The 21,342-nt window shown below is 36.4% G+C and overlaps 1 protein-coding gene across 3 annotated transcripts in view; it reads right to left on the bottom strand.

Annotated features, from left to right (window-relative positions):
- Positions 1-21,342, bottom strand: part of LOC145689360 (triacylglycerol hydrolase DDHD2-like) — a 160,406-nt gene that overhangs the window by 3,276 nt on the left and 135,788 nt on the right. For all 3 annotated transcript variants that reach the window (XM_081763518.1, XM_081763514.1, XM_081763513.1), the window contains exons 12-13: positions 10,027-10,169; positions 5,026-5,216 (exon numbers count right to left, since the gene is read on the bottom strand). In XM_081763518.1, the coding sequence (XP_081619644.1) occupies positions 5,026-5,216; positions 10,027-10,169 (334 nt within the window). The remainder of the gene's footprint in view (positions 1-5,025; positions 5,217-10,026; positions 10,170-21,342) is intronic.

Here is a 21,342-nt window from a genome sequence, read left to right as displayed (position 1 = left end):
GGGTGTCCTCTGCTGCGTTTTGAACTCATGTGAAGATATCTTCTGAAAACTTTCTTCCTGTAAACTCTCTGTGTGTACTGTAACACACGACTTAAATTCAGCAAACCACTGAGCATACAACAACTCAACTTTTCTATGTTGTTATAATGGTAGCTTGTTGATCACGAAACTCTGATAGCACAATGTTACCAACTTCAAAATTTTAATTTCCATGTCTACTTTAACTTATGTAATTTTTATGCAACTTTCCGTTTAGAATTCATAAAAGCTTTCAAATCCAGTAGGATTCAAAGAACATCCTATATTTGAAGCTTACTCAGTCATACTGAAAAATAATAATAATACACCTATATCAAAATGATCCTCTTTGATCGAAAATGCAACGTGAGTTGCATTGGAACATTGAAACGTAAGTTGCATTGGAACATTGACTGAGTAGCACTAAACTCACTAAGTATTTAAATAACTGTGTTAACTGATTATTAAATTGAGAACACATGATGCTGTGCTTACACAGGGTGTCTACTAAAATTCCAAAATAAAATTTCGTGGCTTTTCCTTACCAAACCATAAAATTTCGTAACATTCAAAAACTAATAACAGTATCTATATTCTTTAGCACTTATTTTATCTCTACTTTCAAAGGCTGTTCCATGGAGCGATAGAAACTTGGTCTTCTCACATTACTTTCAGTATATTCACTGTAGATAGTCTGTTTCGTTCGGTAACTAACCAACAGCAAACACTCACAAATCCACTAATCTTAAAATTACATACCTAAATACACATGATGTATATATATATATATATATATATATATATATATATATATATATATATATATAGACAAATATTTAGCAATCCTTTAAAAATGTCACACTGATTGTAAACAGTTGTAGTGATGGATTCTCTCTCTCTTTTAAGTTGGCTAATATTGTTTTACCTTTATATATATTATATATATTCTCCTGAAGTGCTTCAACTTCCTTTTTGGCCTGTTGTAATAATCTCCTTTTCTTCTCCTTCAACTCTAAGGTATTCTGCTTCCATCTTGATTTTGTTTTGTCTTTCGTGTTCATCTCGTTTTTGCTTCACAGCTTCCATTCGCTTCAACGATGCATTTCTCACAGCCATGATCATATTCTTCGTTACTGATACCTTATGTTAACTTCCAATGTATAGAATTAGAACTAGGAATGGATAGTAAGCACAATATCCGAAACGACGGGAAATTAAAGAATGTTTAGAGAGGTTCTCCACTAAACACACTTTGTTAACGGAAAATTCTCTTTTTACAAAACTATTTTAATGGAACAATACGTTTAGAATTTGGATGCGAATTAGGCCGAATTTTCATGCATGCGATAGAAGTGCTTTGCTTGAGATTTAGTAGCGTCTAAAGCCGACCACAGATATTTTTGGCGGTGAATTTTGACGTTTTATAGAACAAAATTTTCCAGTCTTTACTTATATTTGTACAGATAAAAAAGAATCGTGACCCAAAAGCTAAATTTCGTGACTTTTTCTTGACTTTCATGACAGTTTTTTGATTCTGTAACTTTTCGTAGCTTTCGTGACCGATAGACACCCTGTTATATATTGCCTAAGCTATACTCTTCATTACTGCAACTAATCAAATCTGCTTAACCTCTCGTCACTCACACTGTTAGAAAAAAAGAAGAAAACAAGCAAGCAAGTGAAAAATATAGTACTCTTTACGAAGTACTGCATTAGCACTGTCACTATTCCTTAAGTGGTTGCACTTCTACAGCATCCCAAAGTTCATAGCTGTTGTGCAATCACAGTAGTTACCAGCACGGGGCGACGAATAAGTGTTGCTGGTATTCCTTTTTCCAAACATGTATCACTGTGTGATGGAAGTGGTAACCTCTTACACTTGTAGAGTCTGAAATTTTCCAACATATGTTCGTTTGTATTACAGGTTATTGCTTATTAAGTGAATTTGATTTTCTTTGCACTGTAAATAATTTCACACTTCTTTGATCCGGCTTGACAACAGCAATGATGACCATGACAATGAGGAATGACAATCAGTGGCTGAAGAAGTAATGTAGATCTAAGAAGTGCAACACTAAATGATATGATAGTACTAGTGATACAGATGTAGTTGGAAATGATTTGGATGTGAGTGAGAATTAGAACAGTGCACATTGATAATAGTAAAAAATGTCACACTGACAAAAATAAATAAATAAATAAATAAATAAATAAATAAATAATAATAATAATAATATAAAAATTTTTTAAAAAAGTTGAAAAGTTGAAAAATGCAAACGGTTTGTGCTTCAGTCAGATTACAGAGCTAGTATGAGGTAAAGACATCATTCTGTATCTTCAAATAATTATGTTGCTATTCTGTATTGTTAGATACTTTTGCAACTTCTCTTCCACAATGACCAGAACAAAATGTACAGAGCATTAATTACCTTCAATATATTCATTCAGTATCAGAGTAAATATTACACGCAGAGAATGGCAATGGCATGTAGAATATTTCTTTATATAAAAATGTATGTATGTATTTATATATGTTCTACCATAACTCTGAAACGCCTGGAGCAATTTTAACCAAACCTGGTACACATATTACTTGCAGTCCGGAAAAGAGCACTGTTCAGGTAAGACACCCACTAACACACCTCAGGGCGAGGGGAAGGGGGAGACAAAAATAATCGAAAACGACCGATATAATATCGAATCCGTAGTTTTCGGAGTCGATGAGATGAACAGTGACACTTCAGATGCCCTTTAAATCCAAATTCAGGCCCCATTATTACTCCTGAGAGAGGGTGACATATAAAAATAATTGAAAATGACCGCTATTAATGTCGAATCCATAGTTTTCGGAATCACTGCGTTGATTGGTGACAATTTTGGTACCCTGTAAGTCCAAGTCAGCTCCCACTCTGAGTAAGACCTCCTTGCACTTCTACGGTGAGGGAAGAAGACACACAAAAACGATCGAAAACAACTGCTATTAGTGTCGAATCCATGGTTTTTGGGGTCGTTTAGATAAATAGTAATACACTCTATGCCATTTAAGTTCGTGACGTGAGTTTAAGTGCTGACGTAAAATATCGAAAACGACTGATGTTAGTGTCGAATTATTAGTTCTCAGCGTCACAAAATTAATTGGTGGCAGTCCTGATGACGTTTAAGTCCAAGTTCAGACCCCAGTGGGTGAACGATTCCCCCCCCCCCCCTTCCCCTTTAGCACTCCTAAGCGGAAGTGGCGACATAAAAATGATAAAAAAGAACGACCGATATTAGTGTCGAATCCAAACTTTTTGGGGTCCTAAGTTGATTAGTGGCAGTTCCAATGACCTGTAAGTTCAAGTTCAGCCTCCAGCAGGATTAAGATCCCCTAGCACCTAGAGAGAGTGGAAAGGGGGTAACATGAAATGATAGAACATAATCAATATTCATAGAGAGTCCATTGTTTTAGGAGTCGATGAGATGAATAGACACTCTCCCGAACCCCTTTAAATTCAAGTTCTTCAGCCGTTAATACCCCTGGGGGAATGCTGACATATAATAATAATAATAATAATAATAATAATAATAATAATAATAATAATAATAATAATAATAATAATAATAATAATAATAATAATAATAATAATAATAAATAAATAAATAAATAAATAAATAAATAAATAAATAAATAAATAAATAAAAATAAATAAATAAAAATAAATAAATAAATAAATAAATAAATAAATAAATAAATAAAGGCGACCGATATTAGTATCGAATCCATAGTTTTCGGGGTCCTTAATTGATTGCCGACACTTTCTATAGCATTCAAGTCTAAGTTTAACCCCCATTAGCAACCTTAGAGTGATGGAAAGTAGTTGACATATAAAAATAATCGAAAATGACCGACAGTAATGTTAAATCCATAGTTCTCGATGTCTCTTAGATTAATAATTACACTCCCGATAATGTTAAAGTCAAAGTTCAGTCCTATCAGCATGGAGATAGGAAGGAAAAAATAAAATCTCTCAAATAACAGATTGGTGTCGAATCCATAGTTTGGGTTTGTCAATATCTTAGATTACAATCACGATGACATTTAATCCCAAGTTTAGACATGAACGAGCATGTCAGCTGGATTGGGAATATAAAGGGAAATACCAAACACATTGCTCGCATCTATATATACTTGGATGTATGTGTATGAATGTGTATTCTAGCGTAACTCCAAAATGCTGGAGCAATTTTAACCACACAAGATGGAGAAATTACGTTCAATTTGAAAAAAATACTGTGGGAATGAGACACCACAAGGGGTGGTAGTTCGAAAGAGTGACATGTAAAAATAATACAAAACGACTGATATTAGTGTGCAATCCATAGTTTACGGGGTCGCTGAAATGAACAGAGACGTTTTCGATGTCATCTAAGTCAAAGTTCATTCCCAACAGTGAAGAGGGGATGGGGAGGGGAGGTGAAAATTAAAATGTAAAAAAATGACAGATTTGTGTATATTTGTGGAAAACGTCTGACCCGTTTGAAATGACTTTTGGAAGAGCTAGTACCCACTTCAAGCTGTCTTTTTTTTTTTTTTTTTAATTCATATCAATTTGATTAAAGGCGTATTCTGTGAGGTACGGTATTTCAATATTCTTTTTTTTTTTTTTGCCAAAAACAAAGTGTCTTCTGTATTTTTATCATTACATTTTCATTGAAATAAATAACCTAAGGAAAGGGTCAATCAAATATTTCCCATAAACCCATTCTCCCCGTGCGAAGAACGGGCAATTCAGCTAGTATTTCTATATGATATAAAATTAATGTTAGAATATATTATACGCAAATCATTTCCAACTTCATCTTCATCTGTATCACTAGTACTATTATATCATCATCATTCAGTGCTGCCTCAAAATACGTATGTTATAAAAGAGCAAGCACGCGAGTACTCATGGTACAAAAGGCTCGAGTGACGGAAGGTTAAAATATTCCAAACTCAAATTAAAATATACAATAGAAACTACTTACCAGTAGCACAAATGACTCCCTAAAGCGAAAAGATACTCATTAAAACTTTCTAGTGGAGCTTCCTGCAGAACATAATCAACCCTGCGACCGTTATTTAGTTGTCCGATACATAAATCAGTCTCTGGCTCATTATCTGTTGTACCTGAGGTAGTGCTTTCGGTCTCGTCCCTGTGAAATTCTTCTTGTAATACCTGTAAAGTCGAGATTGCAGTGTTAATTTAATATTTAATTTATATGTTTAGGTCTTAACAGTAACGCCTCAGGTATGCCTGTTATCCAACAATACATGGCAAGTATACATTACAGTGCTGATGGAGATATAGACTCGTCGGCTCCGCAAATATGGAGAATCGCCAAGAACGAAAAGCTCACGAAATACAAAATTATGGGCAAGGAATATTGTGACATGAATTGAAATCTATCGGAGGTAACAGAAAAAAACTCTTTCGCAACAACTAACAGGTTTGTTAGTTAAAATTAGTCATTATATTGTTCACAATAATGATAGGTTAGAGATGAAAATTGATCACTGTTGTTATTCTGTTCTATGAAGAAATGACGCAGGTAAAAGATTTCCTTGCATCATGAAAATTTTATATGTGCAATTGCGTTGCATCAGTCAAGGGAACAGTACGCACAACCAAAACGAAAAGAAAATTCGACAGGTGATATAATTTGTTCGGTAATTTGTCTTGTGGAACACAAACTGAAACAATCCAATCTATAGCGGTGATCGGAAATGATTCATTAGCATGGACCCGAACTTAACTGTTTTGTTAGTACGGTACATCATAACGTCCGGATGAAGAAGTTTCACACTATGTGCAAATCTCCTGCCATAATCTTTGATTGGTCGGAATCCAAACACATCAAATGGTTTGTACAAATCGTGTGCAGTTCTTTGGTATATTCTCAACCATTACGTCTTTGCCATCCATCATCCACCTTGCAATGGACAATTTGTGAATGGACCCCAGTGATCAAGCAGTAGCAAGTTCAAATTAATGTAATAAAGTTGTACTTAACACGTTTGAATGCGCATACACTCTTTTTTTTTTTTTTTTTTTTTTTTTTTTATATAAACCTCCAAGTTGAATCTCTCGAACAGTTCTCAACCGTACAGGAATTTTATTAGCTTGCTGTAATCAGTATGAATTGGTCCTTCAAAATGGCATGCTTAGTTTCTCTGCAGGCGAGTGCTTTCTCCCGAACTTCTCTTGTTAGAGATGTTACCAACAAAGTGGTTGTTTGGTTTGTCAGATCGTCTCCTTGTAGTATTAAGATTTGATAAGCTGTCTTAAAAGGAGAAAAGAATCGACTAGAGGTCCTGTTTTTGGAAGGAAAGTGAAATGAGTTAATTCAGATCCATTTACTGTTGTGGTGGTTTAATTACTGCAAGAGATTTTTTTTTTAACGTACCTAAGGAATTTAAAACCTTGAGATAGAATTCTTACGTGCGTCAGATAGACTTTTTACATGGGTACATATTATGTATATTTTATTTTATATTATGAATTTCAAATTCGTATATGCGTATATTGTTTTGTATTAAACTCAGAAATCAGCAACTCTTAAGCGTGTGTGATATAAAGTTTCTACCATGTAATTTCTGAAACAACGTAATTCAATCATGCAATTCGTGAAAAATAAAGAGACTAGTCAATCTTCTTTTTGATCAAGATTTACTAATGTTAAATTCAACCCTACAGGTTCATTCTCAAGATGGGGCGACACCGCATTATAATATTATAAATAGTAATACGGGTCATGTGATGCGTCAATTAAATACTGTAACACCCATTTTTGGAACTATTTATTTCTTCGAAACTGAACGAGTAATTTCCGCAAACTCTTGTATTGAACGTTTTAAAGGATAGCAAATTCATACAAAAAATAACCATCATTATTATTAGCATTTTCTTTTGACAGAGCTCACATGTGCGTTTAGATTATCTGCAAGTCCGTCTCCCTGTGCGAAAAAAGAATTCATTATAATTGTTTTAAGTCGCAATAAGTCATGTGACATATCGTTTAAAAGGTCTTACTATTAATTTCTTAAAAAGATACTCTGAGTGTACTTTCTCAGAAATTGTGTTTTGAATATTTTAACGGTGACAAAAAGTAGCACCCTGTTTTAAAGGATCAAATTTCTAATGTTAAATTTAACATTTTTGAGTTTCTCTTACGAGAGAGAGAGAGAAGATAGAGGAGCTCAACAATTTATACAAATATCAGCTGCTTCTTAAATAAATAATGTGGAAACAATACCTATGAAGTTAATTGCTACTTTAAATACTTAAAGCACGATTTCTCACAAAATATATGCTCGATTTTAAAGCAATTAGCACTTTAAGGAATTGACACGTACAATTAGACATATTTACTTCGACTAATCTTGGTAGACATCTATTATTTAGTAATTGCCGAGAGGGGATTTCCATTCAAAATTACGACAATTATAAACAGATCTATATCAAGATTAATCGAAATATATATTTAAAGAAATGAACTACATTAGAAAGAGAAAAGTAATTGATCATTTCGTAAGTAATGTTTTCTGATAACGCGCGAAAACAGCACCATTTGATGGCCGGATGACGAAATACATGGAAGTTACCTAAGTATCATCCAATAAGAAGATTATAGTGCAGCAGTATGACACTGGACGTGCGTAGTGTAACAGGGGCATGCGTTAGAACATAGCTTTGACAAAAGATCCTATATTGAATGTAATGCTGTATGAATTTAATCGAGGTTGTTCAACAACAGCAGCGGCAAAACACATCACCGCTGCATATGGGAAAAGAATCTTCGACTTGTGAAAGTGTCGGAGATTGTTCCAGAAATTCCGATTGTGAGACAACAGCCTTACCGACATGACACGACAGTGCGCAACAGCTGTTGGAGTTATTTACATCAAATTGTGAAAAAACTGGCCATGTAACTCCATTCGCCTATTCAGCGTCTGCAGGACGTCTATCACGTGTCGAAACTAAGAAGATGGCCACTCTTTGAATTGATATGTCGACATTTCCTGTTCCTGCTCTCTCGTCACACAACAGAGACATATCTGGACAGGAGGGAGGCTGGAGATAAAAAGTGGGTCCTTTACCACAAGATTGAACATAAACGTCTCTGGATGCAGTAAGCACGCATGGTAGGAACAGTACTGAAACAACACCTGCAACCTCGCAAAGTGATGTTGTGTGTTCGATGGGATATGCATATCATCATCCAGTCTGAACTTTTGCCACTGAAACAAAAGCTCACCGCAGCAGATGGAACATTGACTGGGGTCATATTGACAGAAAAACGTCCTGCAACTGTCAATCGCAAGGGTGTGCTCATCTACGGTAACAACGTCCGCCCATATTCTGCAAAAATAGACCTTGTCAAGTCTACGGAATTTGGATGGGAAAAACTTCCCCTAGTATCGGACCTTGCACCAACACATGTCAGTGTCTCCGAAACCACCCTGATAGAAAGACACTGTGTAAAGCTCTCTGCATGAGAAACCTCTTATCAGCATGTGGCTGACAAGTAGCAAAGGCTCAGCATTCCTTATATGATGGCTCTATATATTTTGAAGCTATGTTACATATGTCATATCTCATCTGCACTTTCTAAATGGTCGCTTAAGGAATGAACATGAAAAATCGAATTTAGAACATTTGTAGGCTACTACTTTTTTTTTTTTTTTTTTTTAGTTTGTTTATTTACAAATATAAATCACGTCGGAAACGATGGAGATGGAAGCTTTTGTACAAACACATTATATATCATGGGGCAAGGCGAGAGTTCCGTGAGGCAGGGAGGGAGCGCACGATAACCTAGCTCCACCAGAGGCAAAGAATATTTTATCTATTGTACAAATATTGTTCAAAAAATTAACTCTTTCCTAAAGGTTAAAAAAAATGTATATATTTGAACGTAACTTTGAATTATATTTTCTCTAAGTGGGAGAGGAAAATTTACAAAACTCTCCTAAACTAATCAACTAGCTCCACAGACTCAATAAAGAAATTCAAAGTAAAATAGCTAGTATTTGATCATTCTCAATTCAAAATTAGACACATCTTTACTTTTTAAAAATCTATTAAAACTATAACAGCCTATTGAACGTATAGAACACATTTAAAAATTTACACAGTTCATATATAGAAAAATAAGAAGTAATCTAAAAACTGTTACAGAGCGTTTGCTTCATTTGGTGAGATGTGGTATACATTGGCCTTCACATACTAGTTACTGCTACTATGGCGCTATACCCTAGAATGTAAAATGCCCAACATCTTTCCAATTTAGCTTAGATAATATCCTGAGGAAGAGCATTCGTGTATTATGCCAGAAATACAGAGAAGAAGTTAAGACACAAAATTGATCATCAATACAAGAACACAAAAGTTAGTACGGTGTAAATCTTTTAAAAATATTTTGATTTATATATTCGCAAATCGTAATACAATATGTAAAGTCTTGTTCACAAAAACTTGGTAATAACGTCTCTTCTAGAAGCTTTTAACTCAGAACGTAGTCACAATATTCTCCTAATGTTTGAAAGAGAGAACGAAAACGTGTATGGTACCAATTTTATGCGAATGTGAATAAGTAGTTTTCCGAAGAAAGATTGGCATATACTGAAAGTTACTTCATAATCCAGAATTTATATGCAGACATACAATAAGTTTAGATTTATAGGAGCATCGTAAGCCAGAATATTTTACAAGTATATGCTTACTTAATTCGATGGTGGCTTTCTAAATATTATTTTATTTATTTATATTTACGAGACAAACTAATATTACTTAATGTTATTGACAAAAATATGTACATCATATTCATTACTCATTATCCTTCTATAATTTACAATTTTTGTTTTAAAACATTTTCTATTAATCACTGATGCAAGTTGAAAAGAAGGAAAAGCTTACACGGGCAAATCTTACCATGAGAAAAAGCAAAGTATTACCTTATGTATACTAAAATATATTCTATTATTACCTTATTCATTTCTTGCTCAAGAGCTGGATCATCAGTTCGATGGAATTTTGCGAACTGATACACCGAATTCCATGTACTACGAACAGATTCCAGAAATCTTTGTTTGAGGTCTGCACCTACTCGCGCCATGGTTTCTTTCAGCTCTGTGAAAAGGAAAGACTTCATTTAGTGTTTTATCCAGAAATGTTAGGAAGGGAAAATTTACCCCCCCCCCCCCCCCCCGTTAAAGTTATAGAATTTTGTCCAAAAAATTAAGATATACGAGATGTACACTAAAAGTACGTGTCATTTTGTCCTGAAGTCTATATTTTTTATTCCAGGAAAGCAACTGCGGTGTCGGGGACCTCTATCCTTCGTCTCTAAGCTGTGCAAATTTCGTTTGCAAGGTTGCAGTAATTGAATCAGTGCCTGAACGAGTAAGACATTTTTCAGATACTGCTCGGAGACATGAAATTTTCGGTTGCAGAGCAACGGGTAATTGTAAAATTCTTCACCGCAGCTGGACGTTGTGCAGCGGATATTCATCGCCAATTGAAGGATGTGTGTGGTGATAGCGCTCTTGCAAAAAACACTGTTGGAAAGTGGGTGCGTGAGTTCAAAGCAGGACGAACGAGTGTGAAAGATGAGCAGAGACCTGGACGACCAAAAGCAGCATCAAATGACGTTAACATTGCCAGTATTGAAAATTTCATCGTGGAAGATAGGTGTGTCACCTTGCAGAAGACTTGTGATGCACTGGAGCTATCAATGGGAATAGCACAACGAATAATTACACACGAACTGGACCTAAGGGAAGTTCCTTCTCGTTGGGTTCCAAGAATACTTAATGACAATGGAAAATAGGCAAGGATTCGATCATGTTGCAAATTTGACACGCTTCAGAAGAGAGGAACGCAATTTCTTGGAAAGTGTTCTGATAATGGATGAATCACAGATATCATTAGTCAACCCAGAATCAAAAAGGCAGCCTATGCAATGAAACAGATTTACTCCCCCCTTCAAATATTAAAAAATAAATAAATAAATAAATAAAAATAAATCGTCAGATGGCATCCAATGAGAAGGTACTATATGTTATCTTCTGGGATTCCCAGGGAGTGATATTGTCCCAACCTGTTCCGAAAGGTCATAAAATTACAGGCGAATATTTTCGTATACTTTTGGATCCAGAAGTTTTGCCAAAATTGATTGAGAAACGACCACAAATGGCAAATGGTAATTTCATCCTCCACATGAACAATGCACCGCCACACCTTGCTAATGTTGTGATCTCATTCTTGACTGACCATGGTATTGAACTTTTGCCATAGTCAAGTTACTCACCAGATTTAGCCCCGAGTGACTTCTGGTTGTTCCCAAAACTCAAGGATTCTCTTTGTGGACGCCATTTTGCTAGTACATCATCCGTGGAATGTGACATTTTCTAGTATCTGAAACATACTCCCAAAGATGACTATGCCACATGCTACACAGAATGGACAGAGCGATGGCAACTGTGTATCAATAAAGAGGAGGAGAGTTTGTTGAGAAATAGACACAAGTTAGTTTCCTGTATTTCCTTGTTCTTGGAAATTAGAACGAAACAACACGTACTTTTGGTGTGCACCTCGCAATGTAGCGCGTGGTGTTGACTATGGTCTCCCTCTAGAACTTTAGATCCTCCTCTCCGAAATCGAGGAGTCTTAATAAAACATTGCTTCATTATAAACACAGATGTATACAGTTATTGCCCTCGAATCGAACAAAGAAAATATCATCTTCCTTCTACAACACACAACACTGTATTCTCACTGGCGAATTCATTCACTGACCAGAAAAGACTCAGGGAGGTTTTTGCGCGGAGGGAGTATTTTATATGCTCAACACATTGATTATTATCACAGACTGATACCAGTTCTTTACTTTAAAACTGCAACCACTCTCAACTGTTTTTATACGATCCATTGAATTTTCGTTACATCAATGTTTCCCACGAACATTGTGATATCTGTATCCCAAAGACAACGGATTTTGTTGTCTTGCTAAAGAAAACCATGGTCCAGAGCAACAGCGAGAGGCACTAGCACATAGTCCATCACTCTCCTTCCCTCCTTTCCCCAAAAAAACGAAGAAACAGCCATTGCTGATGTTGCTCTATGAAGTGCCTAGATTGTGCAGCAAGAAACAGTTCTTGCCACGCCTATACGAAACCAAAATCAGGTCGCAATTATATCCAGCATTCATTAATGAAGAGTACCAGTTTTATTGTGGAACATACCATCTTCGGCAAAAGCCCAATGATATCAATACATGGGTCTCCAGCTTAGAAGAGAAGCTCTCCAAGGCCGTTAAACGCACTACCGAACATGATGCGGCCAATTTTGGAAGGTCCGAGAGGTCACATGTGTCCCTATCGCTCATGTTATGTCATTTAAGAGTTCTATAGCACTCATGGAAACGTTTGGGCGAGCCAGAAGCGTGAGACAGCGATCCTATCCATATGTAAACAGATGAGTTTAGCCGACCAGTTAAGGACGATGAACCATGACTTCTATAACGTTTCCAGATCCTAAATACAATTGACAAAGTCACGGCTACTCGCTGAGCAACTTGAACAGGGAAGTATCTTCCTCCACAATGTGACAATACGAACATAATCTGCTGCTGATAAGATAGTAGAGTACGGTTAAAACAGTCCATATAACTCTCCAAAGTTATAATCTACAAGAAAGATTTTAGAGCTCAACGACCAACTGATTCGAAAATCGATACTATTAAGTAAAAGATGAGAGTTTAACTCAAAAATTTACGAAATTAATTTCAATGAAATCTTCATAAATGTCTTCACTGAACTCTAAGGGTAGTTACAAGCCACTCAGCATCATGGCAATATTCCAGAAAACTGACGAAAAGCACGGAAAGTATAGCAGTATTTATTTTCTTGAAATACGAATGAATTTCGTTTACATGTACGAGTAAGCGACTCAACGAGGTTTCGAATTTGGGAAATGTCATTTACGGGCGATTTTAATGAGAAGAGTTTTAACTCCAATGAATTTGAACTTGTGGAGAAGTTTCCTGAGCCAGAAGTCCAAAGGTTACACATAGTTTAAATATTTTTCATTAGCCCTATTTTAGACCGTCTGAAAAGGGTATTTCAGCTGAATACGAATGAACAATTATATTCGTTATATTCACCACACAAAGACATGACTGTCCTAACTACGATGAGTTGCTGAAAAGTTCGTACCTAACCCAGGAGTGCAGGTAGAATAATGGAATTATAAAGTTTTAAAGAACGTATCTCTGTATGTACAAATACAATTTTTTATATTAATAACTAAATTCTTATTGTTTCTTTCAGGTCCCTGAAGTGATCATGTTTGCCCAATCAGCGAATTTCACGACCATCGAGATCAGAACTGTCATCAAATTTATGTTCCACCAAGGAAAGTCACAGAATCAAATTCTTGAGGAAATTAGAAACACTACGGGACTCTCCATCGTCATATGCAGTGGTGAAGATAACAGTTTAAACGTGACGATTTCTCAACAGATGATACTTCACACCAGGAAGACCAAAAACAGGGATTGTTCCAAAATCATGAATGAAATTCATAACATTCTTGAAAATCTCCGTAAAACGTGTGGCAGATATTGTAGGCATTTCTCGGGAACGCGTCGGTAGCATAATTCATAATGACTTGGGTATGCGCAAGTCCTCAGGGAAATGAGTTTCCAAAAATTTGTCAGCAGATCAAAAGCGTGGAAGAGTGAGAGCATCAAGGGAAGTTATCTCCCATTTTGACCGCAATATCGATCAATTTCTGTCAATAATATAACCATGAACGAAATATAGTTGTACTACTACGATCCTGAAACGAAGCAACAGTCAGTCAATAGACTGCTTTCGCCCCAAGAAGTTCAAGAGACAGAAATCGGCTGGGAAAGTATTTGTAACTTTTTATTATTATTATTATTATTATTATTATTATTATTATTATTATTATTATAATGGAGTCTTACTCCGATTACCAGCCCAAGGGTCAGACATTTAACGCAGAGTATTACTCTACATTACTCACAAAACTGGAAGACGCTCCGGAAAAAAAAAATCTGTTCCTTCAGGACAATGCCCCTATCCATCGAGCACTGCAAACAATTGACAATGCATGAGCTAGGATTTCAATGTCTAGATCATCCTTCTCATTCCCTATATCTAGCTCCGTCAGACTATTATTTTGTCGTATAAGAACCAGAGTAACATAACTCCATTTTCGTAGGTCTACATGTGAGGAGAATTTTTTTTTCAAACAAATGTTTTAATAAGATGCTAAAACCATTGAAGCAGTCAAAGCATGAAAAAATGAGGTTCAATAACACTTAAATGACACCAAGTGGGTCTTTCAGAATTATGTACTCCCATGCGCAAAAAAATTGCGCGTATACTGTAACTCACGATTTTTCGCAATTATTTCATTTTCCATATGTTTATGCGTAAAATTTAGTTATTAGTAAGTGGAGATAATAGAAAGCAATCCATCTAAGGAGATATTTCCAAAAAATATAATAAAATAATAAAAATATAAGCAAAAAACAAAATTATGTTCGGTTTTGTGTATACTGGCAATAGTGTTTTCGAGGGAATTTTTGGAGTAGCACAGCACGATTGCAGAGGGAATAACAAGATTAGCTGAATCAAGGAACTGGAAATTGGAGTAAAATATTGCATTTATTGGCTTAAATCTAGGGTGTAAATTGTCTGCCAAATATAAATTAGCTTCTGTAATCAAGATGTTATACGGAAATATATAAACAAAGAGGAAAACTGTTGTCTTAAGTTTGGAAGTGACATGCTCTATAGCCATGAGCATTTATTTCTTAAGAAAAAGATAGGCAACAAAAGAAAATCTGTGTGGTCAAGTGGGTAGAGTAACGGACTAGTAATTCTTATACTGTTTTGACACCAGATCGAATCCCATCCGGTCCTGTTCAATTTTTTTTCTTTACAAAACATTGTAGAAAGTGTATAATTTTTATGTTAATAAAACTGAAACAATACAATTAGGAAATAACTTTTTGTTTCCTCTGATGACGTATTTATTTAGAATTAGTGTACTATTAGTAATACCGATTGCTTTCAGTTTATGGTGTTGTATAGCTTCCTTTATCATCCTCTTTCTTGAAAAAAAAATTGCCTCCAATAAAGTATGAAAAATATATATAGTCAGAAACAGACATCTTAGTATCAAACGTGATTTATCGTGATGAAATAAACAAGTTTCCCGTTATTAAAAAAGAAAACTAGAAAATCATTGAATTTGGTCTTAAGGTTTTTATTATGCTATATATATTCTTTATAAGACTATACTTTATAAGGCAAGATGAGCGATCATACCCTCAAATTTAGCTAGTGAGTGAAAGATGTTTTCGGCACAAATATTTTACAGGTTTAGGTGCATGAAACACCAATACGCCATGGTCTTGACCTTCGTTTATTTCACATTATTATCCGACATATCATAGCAGGTAAAAAGCAGCATCAATCGGCAAGAAGAACTGCAAGTTGTGGTCTTAGTCTGTTTTTGATGCTCCGGACTCGATTGACTAGCACGCTCGTCTATACCTTGACTCATACGTCTATCATTCAGTGCAGGCACATATCCAGCTTTTCTTTTCGGAGGGGACCCGACACGAATCCTCGTAAGCACGTAATTCTAATGTTTCAAAAATATCAATAATAATAATAATAATAATAATAATGCAACAGTTCTGTATTTCTCTTAAACGTTTCTTACTTGTCATTTATGAACCGGTCAAACTTAATTCTAACTCTCACGAAATCAAAAAATATTTTCTAGAGACATGTAAGGAAAACTGTTTGCTACGTATATCACGTAACAAAAATAGCAAATGGCAATGAGTGTATCGTTCTAATACAGTAATGTTATAAACAGACCGGAAACGAAATTGTAATCCCATTTAAAAGTGTTCTTTAATTCCACCTGGTATCAATGGCATTACGGTATATTCTTACAAGTAACACTTCCCAAGTGTAACACTCCGATTTTGATAAAATTTGACAGGCAGATACTACACATAAAATAAACGAATACATGTTTTTTATTTTCTGCGGAAAAACTGTTTTACGGAGGCAAAAGCACTCACCCAAAATTTTGAAAGTTGACGCCCGAAAGACAAAAACAAGTGGACCAAAGTGTACGAAATTGTGCACAGATATGGCAGACGTAAAATGAAGGAATACGTGTTTTGTATTTTCCTGGAAAAAACGGTTAGGTGGGACGCAGACCCCTCCAAACCTTTGATCATGAAATACCAAAAGTGCTAGTAACAATATGTCTGATGTGTGTAAAGGACGAAGAATTCCGATGACACTTTGTGTATGGACAATACGCAAAACTAAACGAATGCCTGTTTTAGGGGACAAAATCCCCCATCCAAAATGATGAAAGTTGACGCCCGAAAGGCAAGAAGAAGTGAACCGAAATGAATGAAATTGTGCACAGATATTGTAGACGAAAAATGAGGGAATATGGGTTCCGTATTTTCCTGAAAAAAAGATAAACGTTTCGGTGGGACCCCTTCAAAACTTTGATCGTGAAATATCAAAAGTGCTAATAACACTATGTCAGAAGTGCTTAAAGGACATGAAGAATTGGAACGACACTTTGTGTAGGGACAATACGCAAAAGTTTATTTTCTGCGAAAAATTGGTTTTAGGGGGCAGAATTCCCCACCCAAAATTTGCACAGATATTCTAGACGTAAATTGAGGTAATTGTGTTTCGTATTTTCCTGGAAAAAAGCGATTGAGTGGGGCTCGGACCTTCTAAGCTGTTGATTAAGAAATATCAAAAGTGCAAATAAGTATGTATACGTCAGAAGTTCCTAAAGAGTATGGAGAATTGCAACGAAACTTCGTATAGGGACAATTTGCAAAACAATAAATAAAATGCATTTTAATTTGTATGAAAAAACAGTGTTGGGGCCTAGAGCCCCTCCAAAAAAAAAGTTAATATTACCGTAAAAGTGCAGGAAGGAGTGGACCGAAGCAAATGAAATTGTGTGTAGATATTGTATAGACTGTATGTAAAATAAGGACTTTCGTGTTTTAAAGATGTCCCTATCAATTTTGGCACATCAACAGCAAACAGGAAGTTAATCGGCACGTGTTTTTGTTTATGCGGAAAAACATTGTAAGGGTTAAAGTTGCCTCGTGAAATACTACAAAATACGCTATACTGTTTGTGCTTGTTGATCTGCCAAATTTGAAGAAATCTGATGGAGACACTTGTGAAACACGAGAGGCTTTATTTTTCATATCCAATATCTACAGACAATTTCATTCGCTTCGGTCCAATCCTTCCGACACTCAACGCCTCGGTCCACTCAAAAGGTTTTTTTCTCTTTTCAGGAAAATACGAAGCACGTATTTCCTCATCTTACCTCTACAACATTTGTGAACAATTTCATTCAGTTCGGTACATTTTTCTTGCCTTTCTTGCGTCAAATTTCAAAATTCATGGGGGGGGGGGACCTTTTGTCCTCTAAAACCGTTTTTTCGCAGAAAATAAAAAAGCCGAATTTGTTTATTTTTTGCTTATTGTCCTAACACAAAGTTTTGTTCTAATTCTTCATGTAAATTTAGGCACTTCTGACATACTGTTATTAGCACTTTTGATATTTCATGATCAAAGGTTTGGAGGGATCTGTGCCCCACCTAACAGTTTTTTCCAGGAAAATACAAAACACGTATTCCCTAATTTTATGTCCGCAATATCTGTTCACAATTTCGTTCACTTTGGTCCACTTGTTTTTGCCTTTCGAGCGGCTACTTTCAAATTTTGGGTGAGGGCTTTTGCCCCCTAAAACCGTTTTTCAGCAAAAATAAAATAAATAAAAAATAAATACGAGGGCTGTCTAAAAAGTATCCGACCTTTGGCCAGAAAAATAGTTGCGAATACCTGACAGATTTGGGACCCTAATCCCCTTCAAAGTAGGCCCCTTGTGCTTCCACACACTTAGCCCACCGATCCTTCCACTGCTGGAAACACCGCTGGAAGTCTTCTTTTGGAATGTTGTTCAGCTCCGTCGTCGTGTTCCGCATTATGTCTTCTCTACTCTCAAAACGGGATCCCTTCAGAGGCGTCTTCAATTTTGGAAACAACCAGAAGTCACAAGGAGCCAGGTCTGGAGAGTAGGGAGGTTGGCGAACGGTTGTAATTCCATGTTTGGCTAAGAACGTGTGGATCAATTGGGATGAATGTGCTGGGGCGTTGTCATGATGGACGTGCCAGTTCTTCGCTGTCCACATGTCTGGTCTTTTGCGCCGGACTGCGTCACGGAGTCGCCTGAGAACATCTTGATAGTACTCCTTTGTCACTGTTTGTCCTTCCGGTGCGTACTCGTGATGCACAATTCCACGGGCATCGAAGAAAACAGTCAGCAACACCTTGATTTTACTTCGCACCTGCCGCGCTTTCTTCGGCCTTGGAGAATCGGGATGCTTCCATTGAGACGATTGTTGTTTTGTTTCTGGGTCGTACCCGTACACCCATGACTCATCTCCAGTTATCACGGAATTCAGATACCCAGGATCAGTGTTGGTGGTGTCCAGAAGGTCCTGTGCAACGTCAAAACGGGTGTCTTTTTGTTCCTGAGACAACAACTTGGGTACAAATTTAGCAGCCACTCGTTTCATGTTCAAATCGTCACGCAAAATTGCATGTGCAGAATCTTTACTCACTCCAACATCATCTGCAATCTCCCGCACTGTCAAACGGCGATCTGCCATCACCAAATTTCGCACCCGCTCAACAACAGCTGCATTCCGAGCAGTTTGGGGCCTGTCGCTACGCTGCTCACTCTCGACTGATGTGCGGCCATCTTTGAATCGGTTGAACCACTGTTTAATTTGTGTTACACCCATCGCATCTTCTCCAAACACCTGCTGAATCTTACGAATTGTTTGGCTTTGAGAATCACCCAGCCTTTGACAGAATTTGATGCAGTAACTTTGCTCAATTCGTTCAGTCATCTTGCGAGAAACACTAAATCCGACGAACACTACCAACAGCACCTCACTTCGCGACCACCAGCTCACGACTGGCACACGCGAACGCGGTGAAAAAATTCAAGCATGCGCATTAAGGTTCCTCCTTCCACCGTGCACGGTGGCGCCGCCTGAGAATCACTACTTTGCGTGGAAAAAATTAAGGTCGGATACTTTTTAGACAGGCCTCGTAAATAAAAAAGCACTTATTTGTTTATTTTATGTATAGTATCTACCTGCCAAATTTTATCAAAATCGGAGTGTTACACTTGGGAAGTGTTACTTGTTAGAATTATAACAACAACGCATTGTCCACAGTTTGGACACTGACTCAAAGTAATCTGACAAAAAAAAAAAAAAAAAAAAAAAAAAAAAAAAAAAAAAACTCAAAAGGGAAAAAGTAAGTTTATTAAAAAGTGCTTGAGGTTTGGTAACGGACAGCTTCCAGGACCTCACGCTGGATACGTCACTGAGTCAATGCATTATATTTGTTTCTTGCAAAGATGATAATTAGATGCGTAATGTGTAAAATTATATCATAGTTTGTCTTTTTATAGGTCTTTCCTTAACACATCCATATTATCCGGCGTCCTGCCTGCCTGTTTTATGTCGGATAAGCGAAACTCTACTGTATTTTCAGATAGCATATACACAGGAGCTAGAGGTCTGCACGGGCCGGAGTTTTTAGAACGGACCCGGCCCGTCCCCTTTAATTTATAATCTATAGGCATTAGCGGATTAAGGGCGGAGCCAATGGAGCCCAGGGCCCCCAGCTCAGGAAGCTCTTTAAAATCTCTCTGTTTAATACTTACGCTCGCGGTATCGCTAGATTTAAGTCTTTGCATCAGCAGCATTTACCTGTTAATAATGAATGCAATTATTTAATTGTTAATAATGAATTTAACTAAACTAATTATTGTAAACTTGGAGCACATTCAAATATTACAACATAGTTCTCGGTAGTTCCATAAGTAATTTCAGAGACCACGGTGTTTCAGTGGTAGAGCGTTCACCTTTGGTGCATGGAGTCCTTGGTTCGATCTATGCTCGCGCCAAGTGAACCTTGTGCTGGACAAACACTGTGTGCGTGGGTTTTCTCGAGGTTCTCCCGTTTTATCCCACTTTCTTCACTCGATCATTTCATTCATTTCTTATCATCACTCTCTCCTTTAGCCTATCCGGCATAATCGTGGGACGTAAAACTTAAAAATTTCATTTCAAATCATTTCAATCAAAAAACAGTTGCAGGAAGTACCGGTATGTAATTTCGAATAAAACAAACTACTATATACAATTCTGAGTATATTATTCTTTTATGAAATTCTCGCGAACCTTATTTCTAAATTGAAGGGTAAGAAGACTAAATTCATTCTCTTATTATTATAGATCCATTTCAATTGAAGCAGTTGGAATAGTTGGGAAAAAAAATAAAAAAAAAAAAAAAACATACCCTATATTCCAGTGTGCCTCAATCGGTATAACGCGCCACACTGGTGTGTCCAGCAAAGTGAACAGTTTGACGCAAACTTTTTCCTATTATTTGCAAGAATATTTGTCGAGTTCCTGTTTATTATTATTATTATTATTATTATTATTATTATTATTATTATTAATAATAATAATAATAATAATAATTCTTATTATTATACATTTCTTAATGCGTTGATTGCCATGTGTATGGAATTTCATACACACGGCTGTCCTGTACAGTAGAGCGTGATTATTTTCCATACGCAAACAATGTAGATATTCCAAGTTTGTTGTGTTCGTTCTATAGGTGTGTATGTAATTAGATACATATGGCGTAGAAATCAAAATTTAATGTCCATGCCACGTATATGTAAAACCATACACAAAGACATTTATGAACAAAGACATTGAGTTTGAGTTTAACGTCTCGTTCAGCAACGAAGCTATATGAGACGTCGGCCTACTGATTAACGTGGACTCCGAACCACGTGAGCTCTCGCCGGGAATCGAAGCCGGGTCTTCCACGCCAAAGGCGTGTACGCTAACCACTAAGGAGCTTATGAACAGAGACATTTATGAGCTAAAACAAAGGCGAAAACAAAGATGTGTGATGTGATTTTGAGTTTATCGTCCCTTTCAGCAGCGAGGCTATATGAGACATGGACCTACTGATTAACGTGCAATCCGAACCACATGAGCTCCCGCCGGACGAAAACAAAGACCTTTGGAATTGACAATTGTTTGGACATTCCAGTCGAACCTACCTAATATTAACGACGTTTCTACGATAATTTC

This window comes from Thermobia domestica, chromosome 1 (genome assembly GCF_964235325.1).
Source record: "Thermobia domestica chromosome 1, izTheDome1.hap1.1, whole genome shotgun sequence".
Taxonomy (NCBI): domain Eukaryota; kingdom Metazoa; phylum Arthropoda; class Insecta; order Zygentoma; family Lepismatidae; genus Thermobia; species Thermobia domestica.
This window is presented reverse-complemented; position numbering and strand designations above follow the sequence as displayed.